The sequence below is a fragment of the Acinonyx jubatus genome, chromosome A3 (assembly GCF_027475565.1).
Source record: "Acinonyx jubatus isolate Ajub_Pintada_27869175 chromosome A3, VMU_Ajub_asm_v1.0, whole genome shotgun sequence".
NCBI lineage: Eukaryota > Metazoa > Chordata > Mammalia > Carnivora > Felidae > Acinonyx > Acinonyx jubatus.
The window spans coordinates 77,676,170-77,700,049 of record NC_069388.1 but is presented as its reverse complement, the minus strand read 5'-3'; the positions used below and the strand labels follow the sequence as shown (position 1 = coordinate 77,700,049).

The 23,880-nt window shown below is 43.5% G+C and overlaps 1 protein-coding gene across 1 annotated transcript; it reads right to left on the bottom strand.

Annotated features, from left to right (window-relative positions):
• Positions 1-321: 321 nt before the first annotated feature.
• AHSA2P (activator of HSP90 ATPase homolog 2) lies at positions 322-18,294 on the bottom strand. Its single transcript, XM_053201386.1, has 8 exons — positions 17,514-18,294; positions 16,188-16,303; positions 12,925-12,976; positions 5,227-5,311; positions 3,121-3,192; positions 1,730-1,876; positions 1,222-1,320; positions 322-668 (listed from the first exon to the last, which is right to left on the bottom strand). Exons 1-8 carry the CDS (start codon positions 17,591-17,593, stop codon positions 546-548), a joined length of 774 nt encoding a protein of 257 aa, XP_053057361.1. The 5' UTR covers positions 17,594-18,294; the 3' UTR covers positions 322-545.
• Positions 18,295-23,880: the final 5,586 nt, after the last annotated feature.

Here is a 23,880-nt window from a genome sequence, read left to right as displayed (position 1 = left end):
TTTTTGTCTTCCTGAACTAAAACTACAGCTCAGAGTGGCTTGCCAGGACAAGCTTTAGTGGGAAACTTCAACTATCTGTACTCAGAGGCTCAATCTGTTCCCAGAGGAGCATCTATGGGAGGTAAGGTTAATACCTAATTTCCACATTGCTTGCTACTTTTAACCCAGTGAGAGTCCAATCGTAGTAAAGATTCAAACAATGTTTTGAATTCTGTAAGAGGTCATGGATTTCATCCAATATAAATTAAGGGTGTTTTCTTTTTTAAAAGGATTGAGAAGAGGTAGACTTACAAAATCTTCTAATTCAACCATTTAGGGTAGTCAGCTTCAGTAAACATTTTATTTCTTCAAAATGCTGCTTCTGCCCACAGGATTTCATGCCCTCTTCTTTACAAACAGGAACTCCTTTACAGTCCAACTGCAATTCCGTTTGCCCTGGAGTAGGCACAAAACTCAGTGCAACTGTCGCATGGTGTTCTAGAAGAAAAAGAAGGAGCTTATTACTGCATTATGAAAACTATCCATACAGTACTACGACTGGCTTATTACAGTGGGGGTGGGGGGAGAAATCTTGAGTGTTTCCCAATTCTTATAACAAAGGATACTACTAACATACCTTCTGGCCAGTTTCTATGTCTCCATTTCATGACGATCTTTTTATTTGTCAACTAAAAACACACGGGAAATTCCCTTAAGACATCTTTTAAAACTTCCAGTGCAACACAGAAAATCCTTTCATTAAAACTCCTGAGGTACTAAAGGTAATCAACAAACAACATACAGTCCCATCTCCCAGGTTATATGCCAGCATCACTGAGAATCCATTGTTCTAGGTGCCACAATGTCCTTAACAGCAGTAACATCAAGGACAGAAGTATAGTGACAGTGGTAACCAAAACTGGGCTGATGTCAAGGGTGACACTGGGCAACACAGACCCTAGTGATTTAGGTGGCAGAAATGTGAAACTTCTAGACCAAGAGTTGAGGGGAATTAACTATACTTCTTTCTTCTAAAACCAGTACAATTACTATGCAACTAAGGCTTCATCTTTATCACTACTTAGTATTTGTAACTATTTACCATAACCAATTTTATAAATTTCTCAAGTTTCTGTGAACTCAGATAAAAAAGCAAATTAAAAACAGCACAGATTTTTAAAAAGCAATGTAACAGAAGGATCAGTCCCAGATTACTTTTCTTTAACCCTAAAGATTACTTACCAATTCTACATATTCGCCGGTGATGTTCCCATCAAACATTTGGAATGTCCCTCTTTTTTCAGCTAATATAGCAAGAGATTTAGAAAATTTCTGCACCAGCTAACCAAGTAAAACATACAAGAGACATGTTATCCCATCATGCCCTATCACCTTTTGAACCTAAAGGCAAAGTATTAACAAAATCATCACTGTGGTTTGGGGTTTTTGTTTTTTTTTTTGGTTTTTTCCTAATCCTGAATAGTGTTTACTTACAGCTTTCTCTCCCTTTCTGAAGGAGAAAACCCAGTATTGTATCCCCTAAGTGCAGACATATTTCCCTAAAAATGCCCATCTTTTAGCCCCTTAAATTTTTTTAGAAGTTATCCTAAAGACCTCTATCACCACCATGCTAGGTCTCTTCAATCATAAAAACATGGCTATCTGGGAAACCAAAAACCAGCTCCAGTTCTTAGTGGCACATTTTCTCCCCACATCAGCACTGGGGGCCCTAGCTTGGGAAGTTACTTACATCTTTCACAGTGAAGATGCTGTACAGCTGCTCTACAGTTGGGTCAAACAGTTCGGTCATGTGCAGTGTCACCGTGGGGATCCTCACACCCAAACCCGTTCGAGATGAAGCCTGAATCTCAAGAAGAGTAGATGTTCCAAAGGATAACTAAATAGCATGCCAGGAGATAAAGCTACTTAGATTTAAAAATTCAATCTTTCAGTCTTACCAAAATGTCCTCATATTCCACACTATACCTTCCAGACGCATGGAAAGAGCATGAAAAGCCTTTTTAGCACCACCAATCCCAGTTACTGTGAAACAGCTCATTGTGGCTATGAGCTAGCTCCTCGGCTCTGTTCTACTCCCAGGCCATGGCTTAACACCCCAAATCCTACTTGGACAAGTACATATGGCCCAGGGGGCACAAAGATAAGCAGATGAGGGACAACAGCATTTAAGGCCAAAGGCTGTCAATTCCCACCACCAGATTCCAAGAATGGGATCCCAAACCTCCTAAACCAAAAGTCTGAAGCAGTGTTTTCCACTGTGGTAGGTGAAACACAACATCACCAGGTTTTGTAATCTGCCTACCAAAAAACCCTGCCTTTGGAGCATTGTCTTGAACTAAATGCAGTATTTATCCCACAAGAAAGCCTATTTATACATTCCCTTCCCTCAAGGATGAAAGTGTCATTTCATCATTTCCCAAAACAATGGCACGGGATACAAAGACGGATGAACTGGCCTTCCTCACTAGCCTTTGCAGCTCTCCATCATTTAGAGCTTTCAATATTCTCATTAAGCACTTCCTCTTCCCTCCCTACGTATTGGCCACCACAGCTCATACCTGCAAGGTATTCTCCATTTCCTTTTAAATGTCAATTTTAGGGAAGAAGACAGTAACCTCACTTCCACGCAGTGCAGGAATTATCTCAACCATACCTGAAATACCTTTCATTCATTCGATATACAACAAAGATTTATTAATAAGCACCTACTATGTGTCAGGCATTGTGCTAGAAGCTGGAGATACAGCAGTCAATAAGACACCTTCCATGCCACCTTAGAGCTTACATTGTAGCAGGGAAGATAAACAAGTAATTCTACAAACAACTGAATAAATTATTCCAGAAAAGTCTTAGCAATTCTGTAGGCAAAACAGTTCACAATGTATACAATGCCAATAGTCACTACTCATGCACTTACTTGTAACTAGCTCTCAACCTCCAGACTACAATTTTTATCCTGCAGCATAAAGAGTTGTTTCGGAAGCCTCAGACATAACCCTAACCTGGAAATCCAAGTACAGAGCAGAACTTGGGTAACTGGAAAAGGGACACACTGGTTCACAAGGGTGGCCTTCTACCCGTCTTAAGTGCCTTCATGTAATCTCCAAGGGCCTCTCTGACCTTGGCGGTACCTGCGGTTTTCATAAGATCCTTCCGTATATCCCCATCTCCTTTCTTTTTACTCACGTTCATCTACAAATCAGAAACATACAAACATAAAAATCTGGTTTGATGTACTCTTACAACATCAGGACACATGGCTGGGAGAAGCACTATGACGGTGAGGGAAGGGGAAGAAGTGGATGTGAGAGAGATGTGCCAGGTTTCTTCACAGACTGAAAAGCTGTAAGGATTTTTTAATCCAAGGTCTACTGACTGGGTTGATGGCCAGATCTTGAGGGGACTTCTTAGAAATGTGAACTCCTTAATTTGCATACAAAATGTTGTGTGTATATGTGTATGTATTCTATTGATGATGTAGTCACACCCCATAGCTTTTATCAGGGTCTAGAAATGCGCTGTCCAGTATGGTAGCCACTAGCCACATTTGGCTATTGAGCACTTGAAATGTGGCTGGTCTGATTTGAGATGTGCTACGAGTGTGAAATAATACACACAACAGACTTTGAAGATTTAGTACAAAAAAAGACTGTAAAATAATCCCAATAATTTTGATACTAATTACATGTTTAAATGGTATTTTTATACATTCGGTTAAATAAAAATATAAATATTAAAATTAATTTCATTTGTTTCCTTTAACTTTTTTAATATGGCTACTCGAAAATTTTAAATTCCATATGTGGCTTGCATTGTATTTCTATTGAACAGCGCTGGTCTAGTACCCCAAAGCCAGTGTAATTAGGAAAATCGAGTTCCCATGTAACACGGCCTTGGGCTACACTTTTTTGGTAGGGAGGAAGAAAGGAAGAGGGAGGGAGAAAAAGGTACAGTAAGAGTGGGGAGGAGGCAGACAGAGGGAAGCATCAGAAGGCCATTCTGGCTCTGGCAATGCCTCTGTGGTATTCTCAGAGTAAAAAGAGATGTTGGTTTAAAATATTTCGCATCCCTATGATTCACTTGAGATGGGTATGGTCCCAGATCCTGGGTCCCACTTTATTCTGTAATGCCACCAAGGGTTGAACCGAAGAGACCACTTTAATATGCTGATGAAAAACTTTTCATCATGCTGAATATAGCGACGTGAAATCACAGTCCTTAAAGGCATCAACCACATGTCTGAAGATGTGTATGAGACAGCGCCCCCCTCTTTTTTTTTTTTTTTTTTTGAGAGCGAGCAGGAGAGAGGCAGAGAGAGAAAGGGAGACACAGAATCTAAAGCAGGCTCCAGGCTCTGAGCTGTCAACACAGAGCCCAACGCAGGGCTCAAACTCATGAACTGTGAGGTCGTGACCTGAGCTGAAGTCAGATGCTTAACCAACTGAGCCACCCAGGTGCCCGAGACAGCCCCACCTGTATAGCATTTTATAACCTTTAATAAAGGGAGGCTGTATGTTTCTCAGTATGATTTAATTTTTATGTCTTTGTAAGCCTTCATATTTAAATACATTCACAAATCAAAACCCCTTTGTCAAATTATCTTGGTTTGGAAAATACGGCTGCTGTACAAATGGTCCCTCCCCAGAACCAAGCTTTCGGCTCAAGAGGGCAATCACTGAGAATCAAGCCTGGGTGTTCCACAAGGCTCTAGCTCCCAGGAGAACTAGGAGAGCTAATCAAAAGCAACATGGACTAACTAGTTTATGAAAAACCATGCGATACAATCACAGCTAAAAGCTGAATATTTTCACATTCAAAGGAAACAGCAGAGATGCAGAAACAAAACCCCGTTCACCAAGCTGCACATCCGCCTAAGCACTTAACAGGACATACACTGTCACATTTATCTGATGCCACCCTGAAAGACGAATTAGTCCCACTTCACAGATGAAAAGGCTGTGGAGGGTGTGGTCACCTGCCCAAGGACTACACCTGGTGCATGGGGCAGTCTGGGGCTTCCTCTTCTTTCCTACACGGCTCCACTCCACACCCCACACTGCCCCCCACCCACCCAGCATAGTAAACCTTCTTGGCAAACAAACCCTTTACAATACACCACAACCACCGCACAGGAATCACAAAGTGTATTCAATAGTTTTTCAAATGCCCAACGTATACAGCAGAAGCTTGGACTTAAAAAACAAAACAAAAAAACAGATACCTCACCTCGGTGTCATCTACTTCATTTTCTTCAGAAAGGCTGAGTATTTCAATCAATCCCTTGTGCTTTGCACCAGATTCTTTAATTACACTTAAAATGAACAAAATACATTCTTCAATTGTAAAGTAACAACTGGTTTATGCCAAACTGCCTTAACTAAACAGCCCACCCTCCACACAGGGTGCACCACAGATGGTGACAAGGCAAGCTCAAGGCTTTCCCAGCACACAGGTGTTCTCCTGGCCCACAACAGAGATAGGCAAACAGCAAATGTGGAGGTAAAACCCAGCCAATGAAAGTGCACACAAAATTAGGGGCCAGGTGGAGGCATGAGACGAGTAAATGGGCCTTTAACCCATGTTTCTGTTTTCCTCCTCCAATAATCTTTGCCAGGATCAAAGCAGGATAAAGGGCTGTCTTGAAGAGCAGTCACATAAGGGATGGGAGGCCAGAAAGGGGCACGGAGTTGCGATCATGGAAAGCATGAAGGGAGACAGGCTGTGACTTAGGGAAGTTGTGCTTGGGCCCCACGCAGCTAGATTTCTTTCAATACCAAAGTGCTGATTTCAGTGACAACATCAAGATGGCAATGTAGTTATTCCCAACTTCAGTCCCCCTCACAAGACCAACTAGCAGCTATCCACAGGCAAGACACCACTGAGAATCCCAGAATGCAGAGGCAAGGCAGATGCACCCTTGGTGGACCAAAGACAAAGAAGGACCAAAGAGAAGGGTAAGAGAAGTGGTAACACTGACCAAACTGCCCCTCCCGAGGCCAGCACAGAGCTGTGGTTTCTTCAATGGGAAAAAAGTGGACATCCAGATCCCCGAGCATTGTGGGATGCTTCCTAGGAAGCCCATCTGGGTCTCAGCTAACAGGGACCACTGGGAATCAGAAGCGGGGGCAGGGCTCTCAATAACCAGAGCGCAGATCTTGTTGGATGGTGTTCTTGCTTGCAGCAGTGCATGAGCAAAGATCCCAGCCAGTGACTCTGCCCATCTGCAGAGCTCAGCTGGTACCCTATGTGACCTGGGCGCTTGGTTGGCGATTACGCCTGATTTGGACTCCTAGTCAACTGGCTGAAACCAGCTGTAGAGCCCATTCTACCGCCCCACCAAGGCAAAGAAGCAAATTTGCAGACCCACTCAACTGCTGACAAAAGCCCGACCACAGAATCTGGGCAGCCACAGAGCCCATCCTCTAGCCCCACTTGGACAGGAAGCCAAACCAGCAACCCTGCCCAACTGTTCAGCACAGCTTCTGGTCCTATAAGCAGGGAGCCTGAAGAGTGTCCCTAAGCAGCCTTGAAGCCCAGCCTACAATTCTGCCCAAATGCTGGACACATCTTGTGGCCTTGTCCAGATAGGGAGCCCAGGCAGTGACCCTACCCAGCCACAGAACACAGTCCCTAGCCCCAACCAACTACAGGATACAGCTGGAGGTCCATCCCCACCAGAGAACCCAGCCAGCAATGTTGCTCAACAGCAGAGCACAACCAGAGGCTACCTGTTCTCGAAACCAAGCCTGCAGACTTCTGAGGCACAGTCTGATCACAGAGCACAGCCTGAGATCAGGTCCAGTCATGAAACTGCCTGTGGCCTGACCTCAACAGAGTCTAGCCAGCAGAACCATCTGGTCAGGATGGTCTAAGACCCCACCCAACCAGGAGCAATGGTGGAGACCCACCCATAGTCCTGCCCAATCAGAGCCCAACCAGTGGCAATGCCTTTCCAGAGGACACATCCAGTAACCCCACCGGATCAGAGGTAACTACAGAGCCCAGCTAGTGACCCCAAGTGACCATGTAACACAGCCAACAGCCACATCCAGTCTGAAAGCCTGCCCAGCAGCCCTGCTTGAACACAGAGCCCAACAAGCAGACCCACCCTACCAAGGAGCCCAGCTAGTAGAGCCCTGACCCCCAACCTCAGAGCATGAGCTGTGGTCTCACCCAACTAGAGACCCTGACAGCATGCCCTGCCTACCATGAATGCTACTAGCTGACCCACCCAGTAACCCATTCAAGCTAAGCTGAATGGTGAACATTTTTCCTACTGAAGCAAACTGGTTAAGTCTGGAAAAGGAAACCACTTATATGTGCAGATACCAATGCAAGGAATTAAGGCTCATGAAGAATCAGGTAAACATGACCCCACCAAAGGAAACTAACAAAGCTCCAATAACAGATCCTAAAGAAATGGAGATCCATGAACTATATAATCAGTAATTAAGAATAAACCTCTGGGCACCTGGGTGGCTCAGTCAGTTGAGCATCCGACTTCAGCTCAGGTCATGATCTTACCACTTGTGGGTTCGAGCCCCAAGTCAGGCTCTGGCACCTGGGTGGCTCAGTCAGTTGAGCATCCGACTTCAGCTCAGGTCATGATCTTACCACTTGTGGGTTCGAGCCCCAAGTCAGGCTCTGTGCTGACAGCTCAGAGCCCGGAGCCTCCTTCAAATTCTGTGTTTCTGTCTCCCTCTGCCCCTCCCCAACGCTTTCTTTCTCTCTCAAAAATAAACAAACTTTAAAAAAGAATCAATTTCTTGGGGAGCCTGGGTGGCTAAGTTGGTTGAGCGTCCAACTCTTCATTTTGGCTCAGGTCATTGTCCCAGGGTCATGAGATTGAGCCCCGCATCAGGCTCCACACTGAAGCCTGCTTGGGATTCTCTCCCTCTGCCCCTCTCCCCCACTTGCACTCTTCTCTCTCTAAAATAAATTTAAAAATTTTTTTAATTAAAAAAAAAGTTACGTTTTAACTAGAAGGACAGACAACTAAATAAAATTAAGAGAATACATGAGCAGAATGAGAAGTACCACAAGGAAACAAAGCAGAAATCCCAGAGCTGAAGAACACAATGACTGAAGAACTGCACAGAAAGCTTGAACAGCTAAAATGACCAAGCAGATGTAAGAACTAGTGAATGAGAAGATAGGTTATTTGAAATTGGCATCATAAAAACATAAGAATGTGACGGGCTCCTGGGTGGCTCAGTTGGCTAAGCACTGGCCTTCGGCTCAGGTGATGATCTCAAAGTTCATGAGTTTGAGCCCCACATCAGGCTCTGTGCTAACAGCTCAGAGCCTGGAACCTGCTTCAGATTCTGTGTCTCCCTCTCTCTCTGCCCTTCCCCCACTCATGCTCAGTCTCTCTCAAAAGTAAATAAATATTAAAAAAAATTTTTTTAAACATAAGAATGTAAAATCCACCAATAACAGTAATATACATAGTATATATATATTAAGAGTAAATATATAGTCAAAGTTAGATCTAATATTGTAATGGTGTTGCATAATTCAATTACAACTCTAATTTAAAAGCTAAACATACTAAAAATGATCCTAACTACAATAATTTATTACTAGATACAGAATGTAAAAATATGCAAATTATAACATCAAGAACCTAAAATATGAGGAAGGCAGAAGTATAAATTTCTGTATGCTATCAAAGGTCTTAGTTGTTTAAATAGCATGTTATAAATATAAGACATTTCATGTATGTCTCAGGGTAACGACCTGAGGAAAACCTGTAGTAGGTACACAAAAGATTATGATAAAGGAGTTAAAGCACACCACCACAAAAAGGCATGAGATCACCAAGGAAGACAGCAAGAGAAGAAGCACGAACACTGGATCTATAAAACAGGCAACAACAAAATGGCAAGTGTAAGTTGTTACCTATCAAGAATTACTTTAAACATAAACCATTAAATTGTCCAATCAAAAGACACAGAATGGCTGAGTGGATTAAAAAGAAATAATAGAGACAACATCCAATAATCTGCTGCCCGTAACACAGAGGCTCACTTTAGCATGACAGTGAGAGTGAGGGGGTGAAAAAGATATTTCAAGCAAATGGCAACCAAAAAAAAAAAAAAAAAAGCAGGAGTAGCTATACTTGTGTTAAACAAAATATTAAGAAAAAAAGATGGTCAAAAAAAACCTAAGTAAGGTTGTTATATAATGGTAAAGGGATCAATTCATCTGGAAGATATAACAACTGTAAATATTTATGTACCTAACATTGAAGCACCTAAATATATAAAGCAAATACTGATAGATTAACTAAAAGGAGAAATAATTGGCAATATAGTAATAATTGGAGACTTTAATATCCCATACTCAACAGTGGAGAGATCACCCAGACAAAAAATCGATAAGGAAACAGCAGATTTGAACATTATAGACCAAATGGAACTAACAGACATATACAGAACAATCCTTTAAATATCAACAGAATATACATTCTTCTCAAGGATCCACACAACATCTTCTGGGATAAATCACATTGGACACTAAACAGGTCTCAACAAATTAAAAAATATAAAAATTATAATAAGTATCTTTTCAAACCACAATGGTATGAAGCTAGAAAGTAGTAACAGGAGGAAAGCTGGAAAATTCACAGATATGTGGAAATTAAATAAAACATTTCTGAACCAATGGCTCAAAGAAATCAAAAGGGAAATTTTAAAAATAACTTGAGACAGGAGTGCCTGGGTGGCTCAGTCGGTTAAGAGGCCAACTTCGGCTCAGGTCATGATCTCACTGGTTCATGAGTTCGAGCCCCACGTCAGGCTCTGCACTGACAGCTCGGAGCCTGGAGCCTGCTTCAGATTCTGTGTCTCCCTCTCTCTCTGCCACCCCACCCCACGCCCCCGCCACACACTGTCTCTCTCAAAAATAAATAAACATTAAAAAATAAAAACTTTAAAAAAATTAAAAAAAAAAATAACTTGCGACAAATAATAGAAACACACACACCAAGACCTATGGGATGTAGAAAAAACAGTTCTAAGCAGGAAGTTTGTAGTGATGAGCACATAAATCAAGAAAAAGAAGATTTCAAATAAAGAACCTAACCTTATACCTCAACGAGCCAGAAAAAAACAAAGCCCAAAGTTATCAGAAGAAAGCAAATAAGAAGCATCTATAGATTCAATGCAATCCCTATCAAAATGCCAATGGAATTCTAAAATTTGCATGAAACCACAAAACACCCTGAACAGGCAAAGCAATCCTGAGAAGGAAAAACAAAGCTGGAGGCATCATAATTCCTGATTTCAAACTTTACTACAAAACTACAGAGATCAAAACAAAATAATAGTGACATGAAAACAGACAAAGACCAATGGAACAGAATCAAGAGCCCAGAAATAAATCCATACATATATAGTCAACTTGTATTTGACAACGTAAGCAAGAATACTCAATGGGTAAAAGACAGTCTCTTCATTAAATGGTACTGGGAAGGTGTACCTGCATGGCTCAGTCGGTTAAGTGTCCAACTTCAGCTCAAGTCACGATCTCATGGCTCATGGGTTTGAGCCCCATGTGGGGCTCTGTGCTGACAGCTCGGAGCCTGGAGCCCGCTTCGGATTCTGTGTCTTCCTCTCTCTCTGCCCCTTCCCTGCTCATGCTCTCTCAAAACTAAATAAACATTAAAATTTTGTTTTAATAAATAAATGCTACTGGGAAAACTTAATATTCACATGCAAAAGACGCAAAAGACTGACACACTGGACCCCTATCTTATACCACTCAAAAAAACTAATTCAAAATGAACTAAAGACTAAAATATTAAGATTTGAAACCATTAAACTCCTAGAAGGAGGATAAAAGCTCCCTGACAGCAGTGTTGGCAATGATTTTTGGATGTAACACCAAAACCACAAGCAACAAAAGCGAAACAAGTAGGACCATCTCAAACTAAAAAGCTTCCGCAAAGAAAAAAATCAGTCAACAAAATGAAAGGGCAACATGCAGAATGGGAGAAAATATTTGTAAACCTTATGTGATAAGAAGTTAATATCCAAAATACATAAGGAACTCCTAAAACCTGACAACCACCCCCCCAAAAAAAAAAAAAAGAAATAATAATCCCAGTAAAAATGGGCAAAGTACATAAATAGACACTTATGCAAAGGAGATGTTTAAATGGATCACAGGTACATGAAAAGGTACTCAACATACTAATCATCAGGGAAATGCAGATCAAAATCACAATGAGGGGGCATGTGGGTAAAGCAGCTGACTCTTGATTTTGGCTTAGGTCATGATCTCATGGTGGTAAAGGATCAAGCCGAGAGTGGGAGCTTGGGAGTCTCAGCGTGGAGCCTGCTTAGGACTCATTCTCTTTCTCTCTTTCTCTTTCTCTTTCTCTCTCTCCCTTTCTCTCTCCCCCTCCTCTCCCTCTCCCCCACTTGCACATGCACACTCTCTCAAAAATTAAAAAAACAAAACAAAACAAAAAGATCTATGGGAACAGGGGCACCTAGGTGGCTCAGTTGGTTGAAAGTCTGACTCTTGATTTTTGGCTCATGATCTCAGGGTCATGGGATCAAGCCCCCATTCGAGCTCCGAGCTGGGTGTGGAGACTGCTTGGAATTCATTCTCATATTCCCTCTCTCTCTTCCTCTCCCGCTGCCCCTCTCTCCTGCTCTCTCTCTCTCAAAAATAAAATAAAAAAATTTTAAGTTGGAAAAAACAAAAAATCAAATCACAATGAGGGATCACCCTACATGTGCTGGAATGGCCAGGATCAGAAAGAGATAACAAGTGTTGGTGAGGATGTGGACAACAGGGAACCCTTGTGTGCTGTTGGTGGGAATGCAAATTGATGCAGCCACTGCGGAAAACTGGATGGAGGTTCCTCAAGAAAATTGAAACAGAAGTACCATATGATCCAGCAATCCCACTTCTGGGTATACCAGTAAAACCTTGGTTTGTAACCAGAATTCGTTCCAGAAACATGCTTGTAATCCAAAGCACTTGTCTACCAAAGTGTTTTCAAGTTGTGCTTGTTGTGGGCTTAGTTGTGATCGGTTGTGATCATGTGCCATTTGGCGTCACCTACTACTCGCATTGCAAGATACTGCTCATTTACTGAGTTAAAATTTACTGGAAATGTTTGCTTGTCTTGCAGAACGCTCACAGAACAAGTTACTCATAATCCAAGGATTTACTTATATCCAAAGGAAATAACATCACTATCTAAGAGACATCTGCACCTCCATGTTGACTACAGCATTATTTACAGTTGCTAACACATGGAAACAACTGAAGTATCCACTGATGGATAAATGGATAAAGAAAATGTGGTGTACACACACACACACACACACACACACACACACACTATTATTCAGTCATAAAAAAAAAAAAAGGAAATCCTGCTATTTGGAACAACATGGATGGACCCTGCGGGCATTATGCTAAGTGAAAAAAAGTCAGACAACAACAAAAATGATATCTCATTTACATGTGAAATCTAAAAAATCAAACTCCTAGAAACGGAGAGTAGATTGGTGGTTGCAGGGAGCCAGTGGTGTTGAAGGTGGTCAAAGGAAACAAAGGGTCCAAACTTCCAGTTACAGGAAAAGTAAGTTCTGAGGATGTAATATACAGCCTGATGACTACAGTTAACATTATTATATTATATATTTGAAAGTTAGTAAGAAAGTAAATCTGAAAAGTTCTCAACATACACACACAAAAATGGTAACTACGTGGGATGAGAGATGTGTTAACTAACCTTATTGTGATCATCATTTCTAATACACACACACACACACACACACACACACACACACACACCATCAGGCCATATACCTTAACCTTATACAGTGTTATAAAATCAACTGTGTCTCAATAAAGGTGGGAAAAAATTAAAGTTTAATTTAAAAAAGAAAAAAAACCGACCAGTGTTGACTCTTCCCCAGAGGGTCCCACTTGCCACCTCTGGGGCTCACTGCTAGAGGAGAAAAGCACAAGGGGTGAGGGTAGGGCATCCTCAGCCTGCCCTCTAGCTGCTGTCTTGGAGTAGCTGAGTCTTATCTCACAAAGGAGGTGGTTGCCACTTTGAGGTGAGGGAGACAGAAGAGACACAAGGCCACGAGATTCCCTGGGACACTCGGAGCCCTGTGCTGGGGGTGGGGTAGGGTGAGGGTGTAAGGTGCCAGACCCTGCCATGTCCAGCCAACAGCAGACAATGAAGGAGCAACAGAGAGAAAACCTCTAGCCAGAAGGTCCCAGGCAGGAGTGGACTTTTGACACTTGTGGAACACCTTCCTGGGCTCAAGCCCAGCTCTAGCAAAGCGGCCAGTAGGGCAAAAGCCCAAGGCTAGCTTGCTGTGGAACTCTCTAACCCAACTCTCAAGAAAGGAGCCGACTCCTGGGCAAAGGCCCAAACTTTAACTCAGTACAATCTTCTACAACTAGATCTCTCCCTCTCCCCTCCTCTTCCTTTTCCCCTTTGTCTTCATATCCATGATTATTTCAACAAGTATTCATTGAGCCAGACTGTCTGTCAGCCAGGAACTAGGCACCACGGCAGAAACTTACTCTTTTAACAAACACACAACGTTCCAGACAGTGATCTGGGCCTGGAAACAAAACCAATCCATCCCTAACCAAATGACTTAAAGAATGAAAACAACACAAATATTCATCAGCTGATGAACAGATAAACAAAACATGCTATATCTGTACAACAGAATATCATTCAACCATAAAAAGGAATGAAACATGCTACAACATGGATGAGTCTTGAAAACATTATGCTAAGTGAAAGGAGCCAATCACCTCCATGTGTGACCCAAAACTATAAAAGTCCTAGAAGAGCACAGGCAGTAATTTCTCTGACACTAACCACAGCAACTCTTTTCTAGATATGTCTCCTGAGGTAAGGAAAATAAAAGCAAAAATAAACTATTGCGATTACATCAAAATAAAAAGCTTCTGCACAGCAAAGGAAATGATCAACAAAACTAAAAACCTACTGAATGGGAGAATGTATTTGCAAAAGATATATCCAATAAAGGATTAGTATCCAAAAGGTACAAAGAAATTCTACAGGGGTGCCTGGCTGGCTCAGTCAGTACAGCCTGTGACTTTTGATCTTGGGGTTGTGAGTTTGAGCCCCACAATGGATGCAGAGCTTACTTTAAAAAATAAAAATATTTTTTTGAAAATAAAAAACTTCTATAACTCAACACCAAAAAAATAAATAATCCAATCTAAAAATGGGCAAAAGACATGAACAGACATTTCTCCAAAGAAGACATACAGATGGCCAACAGACACATGAAAAGATGTTCAACATCACTAATCATAAGAGAAATGCGAATCAAAACCACAATGAGAGATCACCTCACATCCATCAAAATGGCTAAAATCAAAAATACAAGAAACAGGGCACTGGGCTGCCTCAGTCAGAAGGGCAGGCTTGATCTTGGTGTCATGAGTTTGAGACCCACATTGGGTGTAGAGATTACTTAAATAAATACATATTTTAAAAAACAATAACAACAGGAGAAATAACAAGTGTTGGTAAGGATGTGGAGAAACGGGAACCCTCCTGCACTGTTGGTGGGAATGCAAACTGGTGCAGCTACTGTGGAAAACAGTGTGAAGTTTCCTCAACAAATTAAAAATAGAACTACCCTATGATCCAGAAATCACACTACTGGGTATTTACCCAAAGGAAATGAAAACACTAATTCAAAAAGATATGCACCCCATATCTATTTCAGCATTATTTACAATAGCCAAATTATGGAATATTTTATTCCAATATATATATGTGTATATATATATATATGTATATATACACACACATACACACAATGAAGTATTATTCAGCCACAAAAAAAAAATGAAATCTTGCCATATGCAACAACATAGATGGATCTCGAGATCCATCCAACGTTAATAAGTCAGAGAACGACAGATACCATATGATTTCACTCATATGTGGAATTTAAGATGAGACCGAGTAATATATACAATTGTTCAATCCCTATATTGTACATCTGAAACTAATTTAACACTTATATTAACTATACTGGTGTTAAAATTTAAAAAAAAGGGGGGGGGGTCATTCACAAAAGACCACATACTCTAGGATTCCATTCATAGAAGTGTCCAGAAGAGTCAAATCCACTGAGACAGAAAACAGATCAGTGGTTGCCAAAGACTGGGAAATGACTGCTAACGAGTTCAGGGGTTTTTGTGAGTGATGAAAATGTTCTAAAATCAACTGTAGTGACGGCTGCACAACTCTGTGAGTGTGCTGGAAACCACTGAACTGCATACTTTACATGGATGAACTATATGGTATGTGAATCAGATCTCAATAAAGCTGGTATTTTTAAAAATCCCTGCCCTGATGAATGAGGGCTGGAGGGCAACCAGATAAATAAAATATTTAAGTAACCATATAAAGATACCAAATAACAGTGCTGTGGGGGAAAATAAAGTGGGAAGGGAGACAGTACAAGGAAGGGACCTGCGATCTTTGTATAACAGAGATAGGTGGCTTCACTCAGGACAAGGACCTGAAGGACCCAAAACAGTCCGCATGCAGAGAAGAGTGTTCCAGCAGCTCCAGAAAACTCTAGGGCTCACAAGTGCCTGGCAGACAAGAGTCCAGCTGCAATCAAAGAGCTCTAAGCAGGGGTGCCTGGGTGGCTCAGTCGGTTAAGCGTCTGACTTCGGCTCAGGTCATGATCTCACAGTCTGTGAGTTCGAGCCCCGCGTCGTGCTCTGTGCTGACAGCTCAGAGCCTGGAGCCTGTTTCAGATTCTGTGTCTCCCTCTCTCTCTGACCCTCCCCTGTTCATACTCTGTCAATCCCTGTCTCAGAAATCAATAAACATTAAAAAAAATTTAAAAAAAAAAAAGAGCTCTAAGGAACTGTGTGATGGGAGAAAGGGAAGCCCCCAGCTAGTCGGACATGACAGAAGGGTATCTGTAACTATGAAGACCAATTCAGGGGCCAGTAAGTGCTAGGCTCATATCAGGAGTTCTAAAAATATCTGCTGAACAAATGAATGATAAATGAGCCAACTCTGCCCCAAGGCTGCCTCCAGCCCTAGCTGTCCCCTGAGCCCCGTTACCTTTCCAGCTCAGTCTGATGTTCCACTCATAGAAGAAATCCTTTGCGGCTGCTGCAAGAAACCTCACCTTCTACCTGCCTCAGCTCACTGATCACACGGTGTCCAGTCTCATTCTCCACGACGATGCCCACCAGGAGGTTGCGGAGCTTCCCCTTGGACAAGCTGGTAGCATCCCGCTCTGTCCTGCCAGGGACCAGAAAGGAAGGGCCATGAATGGAAGCCCCCGCTGGTATCCACATGCCCAGGCTGGGGCATCAGGGCAGTGAGATCCGCTCATCTCCTCTCAGGCAGCCTTGACAGACCTACCAATCTCAAAGTTCCAAATGTGCTTCTTAAATCAGATTTCCACCAAATATCTTTTCATATTCCCGCTCAGTTCCTTAGGATACTATTATCCACTATGTAAAGTAGTATTTTGTCTTCAAAACACTAGCTTATTTGGGGGCGAGGGGTCTAGCAATCTCACCCATTGGAAATGGATGGGCAAAGCGGCCATACAAAAAGGCAGTAATAACCGAATTAATTTTAATCACAAGACAAATGATCAAGTGTTTTCACACATATATTATCTCATGCAATCTTCCCAAATAAATGCTTCCATTTTAGGGAGTGGAAACGAGGTGAGAGAAGTCCCTGGTGTGTCATGGTGACAATGCTGGGAAAGGAGAGGCCAGGGCTCCCTCAATAAGCCGCTCACAAGCTGACGGCTTAACTCTGCCCTGACCTGCCTCAACATCAGCTTGATGGCCTTGACGTAACACAGCCCTCAGTGATGCTGCATCACCTCCTGAAACTCTGGGGCAGAGAGGGAGGCAAGTATCAAGCCCATGTTCCAGATGACATCCAAAAAGGATGTGCAACCGCTCAAACTCCTAGAAGGCGGGGCTCACTAAAAGCCAATCGAGTTAGATCTACAGCTGAGATCCAATTTCCTGTTCTTTCCACTACACGCAGACCAACGGACAAGCGCGCACACCCGCGCACACTCTAGCTCCTTTTAACTTCTAGAAACATCAAGAGGGGTGGGGGGTGGGGGAGTCTTAAGGTCACAGACTGTCAAAGTTGAAGAGGTAAGTCAGATACCATTCGTGGGGCCCAAACCAAGTTTCACAAGAAGGAAACTGCAGTTCCACAGCCAAGTGCAGATAAGCCCCCAGGTCTCCGGACTCACCTGAGGCTTATTTACAGCAGCGCGCTGAGCGGCTGCGGGGGCGGGGAGAATCCTCTGCACCTGTGCAGGCCCCGCCCTACGGAGGGAGCGCCGCGGCCCGAGAGGCCTGGCCACCCCACCCCGCAGGGCACCGGGAGCCCGGTGCTCGCAGAGGGGCCCCACCATCCCGCCCGCCGCTGCGGAGGAGGAGGCCCGAAAGCCGCGGCCCCCGCCCAGCCGCACCAGTGCCAGTTGTTCACATTGGTCCCGTCCTCCCGCTCCTCCACGATCCAGCGCGGGTCCCCCTGGCCCCATTTGGCCATGTCTACGCTGACGGAGCGGCCTCCGCGGAGAACAAGAAAGGGCCTCCGTGCGGGATGCCCTGCGGCTCCGTAGCGACGTTTCCGGCCTCCGAGCCCGAGATCCGAGCGTTCGCGGCGCCCAGAAGGTGCCAGAAAATCCCGCCCCCTGCGCCGCCCCGCCCCGCCCCGCTGCGGGGCGCGGAAAGAGAAGGAGCCCTGCCGGGGATCCGGAGGCGGGGTCGCGCGGAGCAGTGCAGAGTTGGGGCCGGGAGGCCGCGAAGGCCAAACGGGGTCGCACGGTCTGGGAGGCAGGGGTGATGGGGGCAAGGCGTCCGAGAAGTACGGCTGGAGAGGGGCGCGATCCAGGAGCCCCGGGCCCGCCAGGGGGCTCGCAAGTGCAGAGCCCAGGAAGGGGACCTTCGGCCGCCTGCAAAAAACCGAGACGCCGTTTAAGGATTCTTTGTTACTATCGCAGTGATTATTTTCAGTGCAAGCAAGTGGTGGGTAAGGGACGCCTGAGGGAAGTATTGGGGATGCAGCTGGCAGGCTGTCAGCGGCCCCGCTAACGGTATTCGGTGAACCTGGTCCTGGAGGATGCGCCCCGAGCACTTGATCACCCTTTTCGCGGTGCGACAGACTCCAGCTCGGAGCGCGCGCACGGTGCTCTGTGGTCTGTGCTGTGCGCACGCGCTTCACGCCGCAATCATATTCTGTTCCTGCAGAGTTGGTTCACCCTGGTTCTCACGCCTTTCCAACACCTGTGCAAGCAGCACGAACTGCCAAGTTCTGTTACTTCAGAAATGTTTACATTCTATGCACGTAATAATCCTTCATAGATGACCAAAGAATGTGATTGCAAGCAAAAAAAAAAAAAAAAAAAAAAAGTGATAGCAAGCGCCTATTATTGGAGCTTACAGCAATTTTTCAATAATTAAGTGGATGTTGATGACTTCTTTCACAAATTTTCACCGTCCTACAAAAACTTTGCACCAACTATATGGACACTGTTACTAAGATGTCAATGGATATTTATTTAGCAGGGAAAACGAATAATGACAATGAAAGGGTGGAAGTACCTGACTGTTTTCTTCCTTTGCCTGTGTTCTGTGCTCATCAAATTTACTGGGGGAGAACATTTTCTCCATTTGCTTACTGGAGCTGCTACATTCCAACATCATCTTCAGAAAAGCTTTCCCAGTTGAGTAAACAAACAAAATAACATTGATCCCCAAACAAAATAACATTGTAATTTCACCTTTCATAGCTTTACTTCACCAAAGGCATGAACACTGACACGAGGTGTCAAATAAGGAAGAATTAATTGCAGTGGCAATAGTAAGTGGGCATCGTTTTCTTGTGGATTCGCTGTTTCATCTTTTATCTAATTCATAAAGACGGGCACCTGGCTGCCTCAGTCCATAGAGCATGCCTCTCTTGGTCTCGGGGTCCTGAGTTTGTTCCCCACATTGTGGGTAGAGATTACACAAAGAATATTACTAATAGAACATTACATGGTAAGATTTATATATATATATATATAAGTAACCTGGGGGAAAACAAGACTTACCAGAAAACATACAAAGGCAGAAGCTATAATTACCAAAATTTTATGTGAACAAAAATATTTTCTAACTTTTATACAAAAGGAAATTATACAAAAAGAAATAAAGAAGTGACTTTATTAAAATGGAAGTGGAAAAGGTATTATTCTTTGTAGGTAATTGATCAAGAATTAAATTGACCTGGGGCACCTGGGTGGCTCAGTCAGTTGAGCACCTGACTCGGGTTTGGCTCAGGTCATGGTATTGAGCCCCGCATCTGGCTCTGCACTAAGCGTGGAGCCTGCTTGGGATTCTCTCTCTCTCCCTCTGCCCCTCTCCCCACAGCTTGTGCTCTCTCTCAAAAAATATAAATAAGTAAATAAAAATAAAATTTTAAATTGGCCTAAAAGAAATTGCTCCAAAAAATAATTTTCACAAAGAAAATCTTCAGAATTAATGTAATTATTATTAAAATATTTGTCTTTGGGGCACCTGGGTGGGTACGTTGGTTAAGTGTCCAACACTTGATCTCTCTGTTTAGGTCATGACTTCACGGTTCATGAGACTGAGCCCAGCATCCAGCTCTGAGCTGACAGCTCAGAGCCTGCTTGGGATTCTCTTTCTCCTTCCCTCTCTGCCCCTCCCCTGCTCTCGCGTGTGTGTCCTCTCTCTATCTCTCTCTCTCTCTCAAAATAAATAAAAATTAAAAATAAAATATTTGTCTTTAAAAACCAGTGAAGGGTCTCAAAGAGATATCTGTACACCCATGATCACAGCAGCATTATTCACAACAGCTAAAATGTGGAAGTAACCCAGTGTACATTCACAGATGAATGGATAAACAAACTGGTATATACATACAGTAGACTATTATCCTTACAAAGGAAGGAAATTCTGACATATGCTACAACATGGATCAATCTTGAGGTTCACTTTATGCTACTAATGTGAACTTAGCATATTAACATTATGTTAAGTGAAATAAGCCAGTCACAAAAAGACAAATACTGCATGATTCCCCCTATCTGAAGTGTTTAGAGTAGTCAGATTCACAGAGACAGAGAGAATAGTGGTGGCAAGGGGCTGGGGGGAGGGCGGCATGGGAGTTATTGTTTAATGGGTGTAGAGTTTCAGTTTTACAAGATAAAAAGAGTCCTGGAGATGGACAGTGATGATGGTTGCACCACATTTTGAACGTATTCGATACCACTGACCTGTACACTGAATGGTTAGGATGGTAAATTTTGTTATGTGTGTTTTGCCACACACACAAATCAATGAATCGATGAGTAAAAGACGGTTGGAGAAGAGCATATTTACATAGTATGAAGGTGCCTCACACACACACACGCACACAAACTCACAGTTTGCCGCTTAATTACAAAAGGGAGAAGTGATCTTTACAAAGGAGAAATCTGGATGCAAGAGATGAATCAGAGGAATCTACCCCCAAAACCAAGAGCACACTGTATACTCTGTATGTTAGTTAACTTGACAATAAATTATATATAAAAAATAAAGGAAGTTTTTTTCCATTTCTAAAAAAAAAAAACCAAAAAACAGGCACTGCTCTACATCCTACTTCTTACAGCACGGAAAAAAAAAGAGAGAGAGAAAACGAGACTGACCACCTTAACCAAATGATCAAACTCAGCATCACCAACAGTGGAGCAAATGGACATGGATACACCGTCACCCATGCAGTATTCCTGTGCAAAGTGCTTAATCTGAATCAAAGCATGCAGAAACAACCAGAAAAGCCCAAATTAAGGGAAATGCTGCACGATGGGGCTGGCTTGGACTCTTTGCAAATAAACATTTCGTGAATGTCAAAGGAAGACTAGAGAGGGGTGCCAGGCTGTGGCTCAGTCAGAGCATCCGACTCTTGATCTTGGGGTGGTGAGTCTGAGCCCCACCTTGGGTGTGGAGACTATTTTTTAAAAAGGGGGGCACCCCTGTGGCTCAGTCAGTTAAGTGTCTGGCTTTGGCTCAGGTCATGATCTCATGGCTCGTGGATTCAAGCCCCGCATCAGGCTCTGTGCTGACAGCTCAGAGCCTGGAGCCTGATCTGGATTCGGTGTATGCCTCTCTCTCTGCCACTCCCTCTTTCTCAAAAATAAACATTAAAAAAAAGAAGAAGACGATGACCGAAGAAATGTGACAACTAAGTGCAATGCACAATCCTAGAGCTCCTGAATCCAAAACAGTTTAAAATGACAAAATTGGGGAAATTTAATTTGCATTTAAATTGCATTTCAGACTGCTTATTGAATAACATTGGGTCAATGTTAAATTTTCTGAGCATTGAATTTTGGTTAGAAAGGAGAACATTCTTGTTCTTTGGAGAGAAGGGCAGATTATTTAGGGGGTAAAGTGTCATGAGGTCTGCAATGAACTCAACTGATTCGGAGAAAAGAAACAGATAAAGCAGGTGTGGCAAAATGTTGACAATTTGTGACTCTAGGTGAAGAATATCTGAGGGTTCCTTGTACTATTCTTGCAACTCCTCTGTAAGCTTGAAATTTTTTTTCAGAATAAAAATTGAGGGAAGAAGTTCAGTCAAAACATCTTCAGGCTCAAAGCAGTGGGCTCCACCCTTTGTAACCATCTGTTCCTAAGATGGGTTAATATCACACCACAACATTTACTGAACCGCTACTGTGTGTCCAAATCTGCTCAATGATGTAGTGACTGCAAAAGTGAAAACATGGGGCTCGGGCTCTGGTAGAGGAGACCAGTGTGACTTCTTCTTCATGGCAAATACAGAGCACCCTGGGAGCATGGAGGAGAAAGTGCCTAATTTGACTGCAGGGAGTGTGGTGCTTGGGTAGGTCTTTTCTCAGAGGAGGTTTGAAGAGTGAGTAAGAGAAGGAACAACAGAGGGATCAGCTGTTCCCAGAAGCACCCAGGCACAGAAGCCTCAAGAAGCACACGGTGCCAAGGTGGTGATGAATGGGAGTGATATAAGGGGGTAACAGGAGATAAGCGTGCAAGGGGCCAAAATGTCCAACATGAAAAACCTCGTTTGCCTGGCTCAGGAGCTTGGATTTTGTAGGATAGACAACTACATGGACGGAAAACTGTTCAGGTGATCTAAATGGAGAAATGTCACAATCGGACTTGTGTTTTAGAAAAATCATTCTTGGGGAGTCTTGGTGGCTCAGTCGGTTAAGTGTCCAACTCAATTTTGGCTGAAGTCATGATCTCATGGTTTGTGGGATTGAGCCCCATGTTGGGCTCTGCGCTGACATGTGGAACCTGCTTGGGATTCTCTCTCCCTCTTTCCTCCTCCCCCATCCTTGCTCACACATGCAACCTCTCTCTCAAAATAAACTTCAAAAAAATTTGTAAAAAAGAAAAATCATTCTTAATAAACTTTGCACAATGGACAGGCATGGGCCAAAAACTGGGAGGAAGGAGATTTCTTAAGGTGGAGATGAGGCCACAGATTAGGGAGAGATTTGAAAGTTGAGTCTGTGAGCCAGTCAGATATTGGAGTGTAGCAGAGGAAGTGTTTTTCAGTGGCTGAGACTTTCCACTTGGTTAGTCAATATCACCCTGAGAGACAGGAATGAAAAGAGGCTGGGAGAGGGCTTAGGTTAGAACTCCAGAGAGCAACATTCAAGGGATGAGCAGAGAAGGTAGAGTCTGAAAAGGAGCAACTGAAAGAGGAAGAAAACAAAGAAGGCAATTTCATCATGGAAGCCAAGGCCCATAACAGAGGGAGTGGTCAGCAGTGTTAGATATCGGAAAGTGCAGGTAGGATAAGAAATTGTTCTCTGGATTTAACAAGAGTGTTGATGGGCCCTTTGCAGAGAGCAGTGTCAGTGAATGATGGGAGCAGAAGCTAGGTCACAGTATACAGAGGAGTTATGGGAGGTGAGAAGGTGGAGGGCGTGCTTTCAAAATGTCTGACAAGGACAAGAGAAATGGACAGTAGCTAGGTGGGCATATGAGATGGAGGGAGGTTTTGCCTTTTCCCTTTACAAGTTTTCATATGCTGATGTGGACTAGCTGGTGAGAAAAAGGGATCCCTGTCCAGATGGTGGGGCAAAGCCCCAGAAGCAAGGGGAGGAGTGGAGTCCAAAGGCAGGTGAGGTCAACATGAGATAGCAAGACCCAGAGAAAGGATAAGAATGGATGTTTTGGGGGCACTTGGATCGCTCAGTTGGTTAAGCATCTGACTTCAGCTCAGATCATGATCTTACAGTTTGTGAGTTCGAGTCCCACATAGGGTGAACTCAAGCCCCACTTCAGGTGAGCTCGAGTCCTGCTTTGGGTGAGCACAAGCCCTGGGTGAGCCCCACTTCTCTCTCTCTCTCTCCCCCCCCTCCTCTCCTCTCCTCCTCTCTCCCCCCACCCCGTCTCTGCCCCTCATGGGATTCTCTCTCTCTCCCTCTCTCTCTCTGCCCCTTGCTCACTTGAGCCCTCTATCTCTCAAAAAAAAAAAAAAAAGAAAGAAAAAAAGAATTGATGTTCTTGGGTTTGTTTTGAGAGGGAGACAGAGTTCACACACATGTGAACTGTGGGAATGCGGGGCAGTAAAGGGGGGAGACAGAGAGAGAAGCTTAAGCAGGCTCCATGCCCAGTGCAGAGCCCTACTCGGGGCTCAGTCTCACAACTGTAAGATCACGACCTGAGTGGAAATCAAGTCAGAAGCTTAACCGACTGAGCCACCCAGATGGCCCTGGATGGATGTTTCTATACCAAGCTTGGTTTTTCTCAGTTTGATTTGGGGATGGGGAGAGAACAACTTTAGGTTTAGGC